This window comes from Podarcis pityusensis (genome assembly GCF_964106645.2).
Source record: "Podarcis pityusensis genome assembly, chromosome: 1".
Lineage (NCBI taxonomy): Eukaryota > Metazoa > Chordata > Lepidosauria > Squamata > Lacertidae > Podarcis > Podarcis pityusensis.
In genome coordinates, this window is record NC_138028.1 from 83,489,268 (window position 1) to 83,500,486 (window position 11,219).

At 41.7% G+C, this 11,219-nt stretch overlaps 1 protein-coding gene across 1 annotated transcript; it reads right to left on the reverse strand.

Moving 5' to 3' along the window:
- Nucleotides 1-3,886: 3,886 nt before the first annotated feature.
- Nucleotides 3,887-9,960, reverse strand: LOC308463550 (uncharacterized protein; the record flags this gene model as incomplete). Its single annotated transcript, XM_080982057.1, has 3 exons — nucleotides 8,889-9,960; nucleotides 5,664-5,817; nucleotides 3,887-4,824 (listed from the first exon to the last, which is right to left on the reverse strand). Exons 1-3 carry the CDS (start codon nucleotides 9,954-9,956, stop codon nucleotides 3,887-3,889), a joined length of 2,160 nt encoding a protein of 719 aa, XP_080838183.1. The 5' UTR covers nucleotides 9,957-9,960.
- Between the last annotated feature and the right edge of the window lie 1,259 nt (nucleotides 9,961-11,219).

Below are 11,219 nucleotides of genomic sequence, written 5' to 3' on the forward strand. Positions count from 1 at the left end.
GTGAGCAGAAAATGTGGTGGTGTACTATTGCCACCTGCTGGAATTCTCTGCAAACAGAAATTTGACAGATTTAGGGCAGACGAGCTTAAATCCTGTAGTGTATTTATTGAACCAGAGCCGGGGTTCATTATGTCTATCAGCCACAAAAGCGCCTGTTGTCTCTGTCATGTGCATTTTGAGCACTGCTGGTGTCCAAAGTTGTCGCCACTGCTCTCTGGAAGCTGGCACAAAATCTTGCTCTTGAGGATGCAGATATGGAGAGACAGTGCAGATTTCCCACCCATTCTTTGTAAGACATTTGCCTAAAATATACTCCCAAAGTGCTGTTTCTCCTTTTGGATCTTGTAAAACCCGGTCACCTAGAGAAGAAACAATGGCTTCTTATTGAGACAAATAATTGGGCTCTTCCTAACATTAAGAACATAAGAGGCGGTTTCCCGGATCAGGCCAATGACCCACCTAGTCCAGCATCCTGTTCTCACAGTGGCCAACCAGATGCCTATGGGAAACCACTCCTCGCTCCTGTGGTTTTCAGCAACTGGTATTCAGTAGCATTTCTGCCTCCCACTCCGGGGGCGGATCATAGCCATTGTGGCTAGTAGCCATGGATAGCTCTCTCCTCCATGAATTATTAGCATAATAATTCTAAAAGCCCTGTTCTGATGAAGTGTGCTCACTGACGGGCTGTACACTTTTTGATCTGCATGGATTAATATTGTGTACACTGTCCGTGCACTTGTTGAGTGTTACATGTGAATAACTTTATAAGTCCAGCTATTTATGCAGAGTGGCGCACTATGCACTCATTAAATGTAGTATGTGAGCCCACCTTATGGGAGGCCTTAAGGGCAGACTTGATAAACTCTTTGGAATACATTCAGGAACAATTCATGTGCAAAAGAAGCAGCTTATCCATATCCTTATCATTTGGCCCTTCAAGGTCATGGGGCTGTTCACAATCTGGGCAAGAAACTGAAAACTGCAAGCAAGAGGTGCTGATCTGCTTCACGCTAAATGTTGACTTCATTCACATTCCATTTGTTCTGTTCTATCCCAAATAAGGTGATTTAAAAATTGCCAGGGCAGATATTTTTGTTGGCAAGTGTACTAAAAATACTCCTCCTTTCTCACTTTTCTTCCTCACCTTCATTTGTTTAATTGGCAACCACAAGAACTGAATGAAAAATAAATAGTTCCACCAGCAGCTTTTCAGCCCTCTAAAACTCAGGAAACACACACACACACACAGAGAGAGAGAGAGAGAGAGAGAGAGAGAGAGAGAGACCCCTTCCTAATACAATCCATTGGAAGAATGATAACTCAGGTGTGGAATGCATGCTTTTTTATGGGAAAATATTCCTGGTTCACACCCAGGTTCTGTAACTTTTTTGGGGGGGCACAGGACCATATATATATATATATATATATATATATATATAATCACATCAAATATATTTCTTTGCACACTCCAGTCTTTTCCTAGCTATAGGTGTAGGACTGGGAAAGCTTTCTTGTTTTATGTGCATATCTTCAAAAAGATTAATGAGGCCATATCTTTAAGTGTTTCTCCTACCAGTCCAGGTAATTCTGAATACAACAGCACAGATGAATACAATATAGGAAAGCATTTAAAACAAAACAAAACAAAAAACCCCAGAACATCATAATTAATTAGGAGGAACCATGCAAAACTCCTCTTCTGCAAAACATTTCTGGTGTCATATCATAAAACTGACCACATGGTCTGCTTTGTGGAAATATTTACTGACATACCTAAAACACAAACACACACACTTTCTTTCTTGCAATGGAAAAGGGCACAAAACAGCAGTTATGCCAGTAAATCAGTCATATTGTTCACCCTACAGAAACAATGTTAATTATATTATACAAGCATACCTTTTCTTGCATAAAACAGGTTGCTTAAGACAGGGTGAGCATAAAGTTGATTAGGCTCTCTTGCTGCAGATTGGCATGAGTTTCTGACTTCTAACTGTTGAACAATAACTGCAACTCTCTGATTGCTGAAGAAAACTTGGTGAGAAACTAGGAGCAATTCTTAATGTGAGAAAGCTAGGAGCTCAATCCTATTAAATTCCTGGGCTGAACATATACTCAGAGGTATACTTTTGCCTTCTTTAATTCTAAGTGTATGGGTGCCTCCAGATCATCAGTATTTTTGAGGGAGGGATTCAAATACATTCCAGGAAATTAAGGTTTACACAACTAAAGTGGTTTAAAGTGCTCTGTTGCCAAGTACGTCAAAGTTTTTTTTAAAGAAGTTAGAAAGAAAGAAAGACCTTTTCTGGTTCGAAAGAGGACAGGGAATTGCGTTGAAAAGTTTGAACTGAATGATTAATTGTAAAACATATGAACACCCTGCAAACAAGTCAGGATGAAAGTTCATTGTTATACAACCTTTCCACAAACAAATCAGAATGAATGCTTAGCAGAGATCCCATACTAGATTACCGGTACTTCCACATAAGCTTTGTGCAAACAAATTAGGATGAATACTCAGTAAATAGGTTGCCTGGAGGAGTTCTGTGTCTTGTCAGGTTTAGCGCTTCTCCCACACAAGACACGGAACACTGGCAGTTTAATTAGCTGAGGTTTATTCCTCAATAACAGGCTTACAGCAGTCCAAGCTTCTAAAACTCATCCTTCGCCATCAGAGTCAGTTGACTCGACTGGCTTCTGACCCTAACCAAGGCCAGATATACGCCACATCCTCCCCAGCCTCCTACTGGCCCACCTTTACTCTAATTGCTTGCTCCTACTTCTTGGTGACTCAGGTGCAACCAATTCCTCCTCCCCTGGAGGTGGAGACTCAGGTGCAGCCAATTCTGGAGATTCCTCTCTGCTAGGCATGTCCCTGACATGTCTGTTCCACTATGGGCTTATCCAAACTTACCTTTCCTCCACTCTTTCCAGGGATGGCGCAAGTGCCCCCCCTTTTTTGCTCTGGAGTCCCCGCCACAAAACCCCGCTCTTTAAAGCTGAATCAGAGGAAATGTCGAAAACCTGAGTATATTTGCCAACTTGAGTTGGTTTGTGTGCGCCACTTATTTTTATTTATTTATTAAATTTGTATACTGCCCTTCATCCAAAGTTCAATATTAGAGTTGCCATATTTTAAAAAGCAAAAAAGAGGATGCTATGACAACTCCCATTTTAAATACCCCCACTATATGTAGGCTATAGAAGCTGTGCATATTGCGGAGGGGGGCAGGAGAGGAGAAGAGGAAAGCAAGTCTTCAACCATCAGCTATGTCTATGTCTCATCTAGAAAGTATAGCCAGAGAAATTTTGGCAAATTTAAAAAATCCACCTGGACAGAAATTTTACCCCTGAAAAAGAGGACATGTCCTGGAAAAAGAAGACACATGGCAACCCTAAAGGACATATAAAGTTAATCAGCCCAAGGCCAGAATAAAGAGAAATGTTTTTGTCTGGAGCCTAAAGATATGTAATGAAGGCACTAGGCGAGCCTCCCTGGGAGAGCATTGCACAAACGGGGCGTCACCACAGAAAAAGCCCTTTCTTTCTTTCTTTCTTTCTTTCTTTCTTTCTTTCTTTCAAAAAAGTTTATAAGATTTTATTAATACATTACAATAAAAAACTAATCTAAATGAAAACAAAAACAGAAAAAAGAAAAGAAACAAGAGCACACAAAACTCCTCTTTCACAGGTAAATCTTAATTTGACCAACACAGAGAAAGGTGAACCCTCCCAGCTCTCACGTGGGAACTTCCCTTCCTTCTCCCAGCTTCCCACCCTGGGAGATCTTCCCTTCCATGCCAACAACAATCCCAATTAGATCACACAAACCTGAAGTCTAACCACCTCAGGCTTAAGAAGGAGTCCTAGGACAGGCCCACTATTTTCATAGGAACCCCTTTCTCCTGATTACTCTCTTTACAGCATCTTTCACTTCTTTGTTCTTTACACTGTAGATCAAGGGATTCAACATTGGAATCACAACTGTGTAGAACATGGAGACCATCTTGTCCTGATCTTCTGAGAAGCTGTTGCTGGGCTGTACCACATAGATAAAGAAGAGGGTCCCAAAAAAGATGGAAACGGTGGTGAGGTGGGAGAAGCAGGTAGAGAAAGTCTTACGCCGGCCCTCTGCAGAGCGGATCCTCAGGATGGCAGCGAGGATGTAGATGTAGGAGATGATGACAAGAGAACTGCTGAGAGTGCCCAGTGTGCAGGACATGGCAAAGAGCACTAACTTGTTGATTTGTGTGTCTGAGCAGGAGAGTGATATCACTGCAGGGATGTCACAGAAGAAGTGATTGATCTTGAACTGACAGAAGGTTAACTGGAAAGTTAAGGCTGTGTGTGTAATGCCATTTAGCAGCCCCACACAATAGGGGCCAGCCAGCAGTTGGAGACAAACTTGCCTAGACATGATGACCTTATACAACAGTGGGTTAGAAATGGCCACATACCGATCATAGGCCATTGAAGCCAAGAGGTAACATTCGACACCCAAAAAGAAGCCAAAGAACCACATTTGTGCCGCACACCCGGGCAAGGAGATCATTTTGCTCCCTGCAACAAAATCCATCAACATCTTAGGGGTGACAACTGAAGAATAGCAGAGGTCCACAAAGGACAAGTTGCTGAGAAAGAAGTACATGGGGGTGTGAAGCCGGGAGTCAGTCCTGATTAAGAGGATCATCCCAAGATTTCCCACGAGGGTGATGAGGTAGACCGCTAGGAAGAATATGAAGAGGAGGATATGCTGCTCTGGAGAGCCAGCAAAGCCCAGAAAGATAAATTCATGCACCATGGTGTGGTTTACATTGGCCATTCACAATGTCTCTGTGTAGAAAAGTAGAAGCTAAGTTCTACTATAGTGCAGGGAATGTAGATGAAATACAGGCTGTGAATGCAATAGGTTGTGAGGAGGGGATTTGCCACAGCTCATGCTCTGAATAAAGAAAGTCCCTGATTCAATTCCTGGAGTCTCAGTGAAAAAGAGAATCAGGCTGCAAATGACACGGAAGGTGTCTCTGTGCTGGTGGAACCCAGAGAGCTGCTGCTGGTCAGAACAGACAAAATAAAGAAATACGAGTTTTCTATTTCAGCTGTTGCATATTTAGGGAGCTATTTTAAGAAAAAAGATGATTTCTGAAAATATGCACGATACCTATAATGATACCTATAATGTTCTCTGCTTTCCTTTTTACAAGATTCTTGTTCTGCCTAATGCACTTTCTACCTTTTAAAGAAGTCAATGGCTAGGAAAATGTTGCAAGTAATGAAAAGCAGGGGCACTGATGGAACAAGAAGGATTTTTTAAAAAATCCTATTTGAGGTGCGGGGAGGGAGAAAAATGTGTCCATACAACCCACATTGTGCAATTTGAAGCAAAAACCAACTATCCCCACAAGCCTTCCCATATCCCTATGAGTCATTAACTTTTTTATCTCTTTTACTTAAAACAAAATACACTTCCCATAATTGTCCTGGCCTCCTTAGGAATGTGGCACTGAAATTTTTTGGCAACTTCTTTCGCTGATTCAATCTTACATCAATGGGAACATTGAAATGATGGTAGTAAGTTAACTTGTAGCAATTTCTGAGTTGCTTTGGTCTGAGAACCTGTACTCACTGGAGAGAAAGTCCCATTTGAACTTAATGGGACTTACTTTGAGAAGTCTTGTATAGGATCTCAATGCACATCTTCCAGATGAGGTTTTCTTGGTCTCTCCAGTGTTGTTTACAAAGGCAATAATCTTTATATCCTTCTGAGTTCTTCAGTCTGGGGCTTTGAGGACCAATTTCTACTGTCAGGTGGTAAAGCTGCAATTATTTTTTGTTCCATTGGGTATGAACATTAATTGCACTGAAAAATGTTTTCCTACAAAGATGCTTTGGCCACAGTAAAGCCTGTCTTTTTTATCTGCTAGCCTTGTAAAACAAGAATATTACTTTGAATGCCACCAGCATTCTGAATTCAGAATAAATGTAGCCTCTTAGAATCTGAAGCTGTTTAACACTTGCATTTGACATTATTTATTTCATTTATATCCCACTTTTTCTCCAAGATGCTCAAGGTGGCATCAGTATCCTGAATTCAGAAAGCACAGGTCAAAGTGGTTTTCTGCTTGTCCCATGAGTCTGAGTGGCTTTGCCTTCGTCCCAGCGCTTTCCTCTGGAAAGCCTGCTCTTTAGCACTAAATCGGAACCAACAACAATCTGTGGAGAACTCAATTGTCATTTGTTCCATTTCAGTGCTAAACCATGGGTTTTCCTGGGGGAAAGTGGTGAGGCAAACAAAGGTGTGAATAAGCCCTTAAATCTGTCCTTGTAAAACTAAGCAGGGAGGAACGTGGGGACAAAAGTAGAATTAATTGGTTTCGCCTGTCACTGGCTCTGGCTGCACCTACTGTTAACCTCCTTGCCTTCTGCCCTACCAGATCCAATGGGCACCAGCCCCTGATGTGGAGGGAATAGCAAGCAAGACATTCTTGCGGGGTGTAATACTGCAATGAATTGTTTTGCTGTAGTAGCACAAATGGTAATGTTTTCTGGAAGTGGATAACAAGGTGTTTGGAGCTATAAAGTTCATACATCATTGATGCAAAACATTGACTTCCTTTTCAGCATTTGATAGATAATCCAGAACAGCCTTTACTGGGTCATGAGTATTATGGTGACTTTGCGAGCATTTGTTTATTCATATTTTGGGGAAGGGTGAATGGAAAGCAGAAGGACAGAGAGCAACATAGGTTCATAATCTTGCTCCAAGGCAACTTCCAGCATTTCTTCAAGTATTCATAAAGCCATTTTAGATATTCTTTCCCAGCATGTACTCACATCTTCAGCCTCTGAGATTTTCATGCTAGAAACCTCACCAATCCCATATGTCTAGCTAGCCATGATGAGCTTCTGCCAACTGTTCCCTTAACTAACTTTATTTTTTATAAAAAAAATCCTTCCAGTAGCACCTTTAAGACCAACTAAGTTAGTTCTTGGTATGAGCTTTCGTGTGCAAGCACACTTCTTCAGATACCATTTATTTACTTCTTCAGATACTTCATTTATTTTTTATGTTAAGCATGTAAATTAATTACATTTAATTTTTTCCTTTTCTTAGCCGCTCATTGCAAACTCTGCCCTTTTATCCATATGTATAGATAGATATAAAAGGTAAAGGGACCCCTGACCATTAGGTCCAGTCGTGACCGACTCTGGGGTTGCGGCACTCATCTCGCTTTATTGGCCGAGGGAGCCGGCGTACAGCTTCCAGGTCATGTGGCCAGCATGACTAAGCCACTTCTGGCGAACCAGAGCAGCGCATGGAAACACCATTTCCCTTCCCGCCGGAGCGGTACCTATTTATCTACTTGCACTTTGATGTGCTTTCGAACAGCTAGGTTGGCAGGAGCAGGGACCGAGCAACGGGAGCTCACCCCATCGCTGGGATTCGAACGGCCGACCTTCTGATTGGCAACTCCTAGGCTCTGTGGTTTAACCCACAGCGCCACCCGCGTCCCTTTATAGATAGATATAGATATACATAAAATCAATTTACAGACAATAAATAAAAACACAGACATTACACAGTTATATGTATATATATTTAATAAACTTTTTTTTTAAAAAATCTTCTTTTCTTTACAGATGCCAAAGTGCAAAACAACAAGCATCCACCCCCCCACCCCGAAATACCTTCTACCATGCAAACACATATTTATTACATACCAGGTTTCCCCTTTAAGGTCTTAAGGGGAACTACACATCCCACACATGCATAGGCTGGAAACAAAAGCTGCTGCTACTTATGCTTAACGTTTCCCTTCCCAAAGCTTATAGGCGTTAGCCTGACCCCTGGGACCCTTTTCCTCTTGCAGTGTTCCAAATGTATATTTGGAAGCCAAACATACATTTGAAATGTTTGAGAAGAAAAGAGGTTCAGTGCAAAACTCGATGGTTGATTTTCCTTAACAAATCGCCATCAATGGGTGGAAGGCAAACAGGATCAGAATCAAGGTGAGAGGTTTGTAGGGGGCTTTAAGTCTCTGCCCCATCATAGTCCCAATGAGAATCTACCCACACTTGCTAATTCTTCTTTCCCCTGCTCCAATCTTGTGTTATCAGGGAAATCATGGGACAAATGTCATGTCAAGCTTGGTGCTTAAGGAGAATTTGGAGCAGAGGAGCTGCAGGCAGGGAAAGGGCCAGGGAGCCCTGATTGCTGTTGGTCCAAATTTTTGCCCAAGGGAAAAGCATCCATAGATTTTTTGCTATACACACATATATTTAGTGTGCAGTCCCCTGCTTAATGCTAGTGCAGAGTTTGAAATTTAATTCAATGAAGAATGACCAGATCACATTGATCTGAATATATTTCTCTGCTTCTTAGACCAGCATCCATTAATCTACGCCCCTCTGCTTCTATTGCAATATTTATTTATTTGCTGTGAAATTCCTTTCTTGAACTGTTAGCCATTTAGATATTAGCTGTTTCAACATTTAACAGTGCAGTTATGTACATGTCTACTCTGAAGTAAGACTTCTCGAACCCAGATGAGAGTGCACAGAATTACCACCTGATTGAGCAGTCCTCAGGTGGTGGTGATAAGATGGTAGAAGAATCTTCACTTCGCTCCTTCCAGGGCAGAAGGTGTATGGGAGCTGCTTTCATGTCCTTTTCTTTCCCTATGGTATATATTTTTTAAAATCCTTCCCACAAACATAAATGGGAAAGAAAACCACTATTCTACCTGTAGGACTCAGAGAGTTTCATGCTGTTTGGGGGCCTTTTCAAGTCTTCGCCAACACACTTCCTTTCATGAATTCCCCAAACACAAATGAATGGAAATAGCAACTTTTTATGCAAAAAAATGAATAACTGCATATCAGGAGAAATGTTTCATTCTAAGCACCCTCTTGACTGCGTCTTTCACATCTTTGTTTCTTAGGCTGTAGATCAAGGGGTTTAACATGGGGATCAGCACAGTGTAGAACATGGAGACTGTCTTGTCTTCATCTTCTGAGGAGCCAGAGCTGGGCCGGACATAGATGAAGAAGAGACTCCCAAAGAAAAGAGAGACAGCAGTGAGGTGGGAAAAGCAGGTAGAGAAAGCCTTGTGCCTCCCATCACTGGAGCGGATCCTCAAGGTGGCCGCAAGGATGTAGATGTAGGAGATGAGAACAATAAAGCCACTGACTGTTCCAAACATGAAGGAGAGACCAAAAAGCACCATCAAGTTGAAACTTGTGTCAGAGCAGGAGAGCGATATGACTGCAGGGATGTCACAGAAGAAATGATTGATTGTGGACTTGCAGAAAGTTAACTGGAAAGTCAAGCTGGTATGTGTTGTAGCATTTAGTAGCCCTGCAAGATATGGTCCAACCATCAGCTGGGCACAAATTTTCCTGGACATAATGACTGTATAGAGAAGAGGCTTGGAAATAGCTACGTACCGATCGTAAGCCATGGCTGCCAAGATGAAACACTCAGTGGCCACAAAGAGACAAAACATAGCCATCTGTGCTGCACATCCAGGCAAGGAAATGCTTTTGCTTTTCACGACAAAATCCATCAACATCTTAGGGGTGACAACGGAAGAATAGCAGAGGTCCACGAAGGACAGCTGGCTGAGGAAGAAGTACATGGGGGTGTGAAGTCGAGAATCGATCCTGATTAATAGGATCATCCCAAGATTCCCCACAATGGTGATGAGGTAGACTACAAGGAAGAATAGGAAAAGCAAGATTTTCAGCTCTTGTGAGTCAGTGAAGCCCAAAAGTATGAACTCATATATGGTGCTGTGATTTTCCCTTGACATGCCTTTAAGTTCTGTAGAGAATGTAGAGAAGAAAACACAAGCGATTTCTGTAAAACTCAAGTTTGGATCACAGAAAACTCTGAATCCTTGTATCCTGCTGGCTATCATGCCTCCTATGGTTATACCTGTGCTGACCCAAGACATTTTGTTGCCTTAGGCAGACTAGAAAATGCACTGCCAGTCATTGAACTAGGACTAGGACACTGAACACTAAGCAGATGATAACTACCACCCTCTTAGACATACCCTCTTAAGCTATTTTTAAAATGCATTTGTTTAGTTTTGTTGTGTGTTGAGCATACATTGAGCAGAAGGTTTGAGTCAGTGACTTCCAAAGTCTGTGCCAACCCTAAAATGATTTGATTTTAGGCTTCCGGTTTCGCTCTGTCTTAATGATGATTGAGGGTAATTATCCTTGTAAATTTCCCCAGGGATGGGGGTTGGGTGGGCTTCACTCACAGTTTGTATCGGTACCTGGCTCTTGTTCCGGCATGGAATGTGGGAGTCAGGGTGTCGCTGAGTACAAAAGCACTTTGCCTGCCAAAAACCCTCCAACGTCACCATTAAGAAACAGAGGTTCTCCTGTTAATTAGAGCTTAATTGGACTAAAGTACAGACATGTGCTGGAAGAGATGATATCACAAACTGTGGAACAAACTAACTGCAAGGACTTTAAGGTTTGAACGTGAGATAAGACTTCATTCAGTGCAAAAGACGGGGGGGGGGAGCCTACGGTCTCTTCATTTAAAGTTTTCTTCTCTACATTTATGATTCGGCAACCCTCCTCTGAATATTAGTTCAAATTATATTTGTAGAAGCAAGGATGGAAGAAATTGGAATTTAAATATGGAATATAACTTCAAACTGAACTGTGTGTGTAAAAAAAGGAAAAAGGGAGGGAAGCTCTATTTTGCAAAAGGTTTACTATGGAAACTGAGAGCTGACTCTTCCCCATCCTTTATTATTTACAATGTGAACTGAATAACACATAGAGGACTTGGAATTTAATTTAATTGAAAGGATAATTGCTCACATATCTTCAGTTGGAAGGAAGGATGAAAGGGGTGTGAACTGCCAAGGAACTGATAGGGCTCTTTATTGAGTCATCTGCAGTTCGACAGACCACTCTTGTTCCCAAGCTGAGATGAAAAACAGGTAATATTTATTTGGACAGAGTGACTTTTGCAGCTGTTGTTAAAGCTGAAAAACAACAGAGCATGGGATGGAGAAATTTCTGGAACAGCAATAGGATATCAGTTCTGCCCAAGGCATGGCAGGCAGGAAGAAACACCACGGACAGAATAATTGCCACACACAGGAAGAACAAGCATATAGTTTGAGTTCCTCACTTTTAGTTTTATAAATCATTTAATGTGTCAGCACAAATAATTAAATGCAGATTTCCAA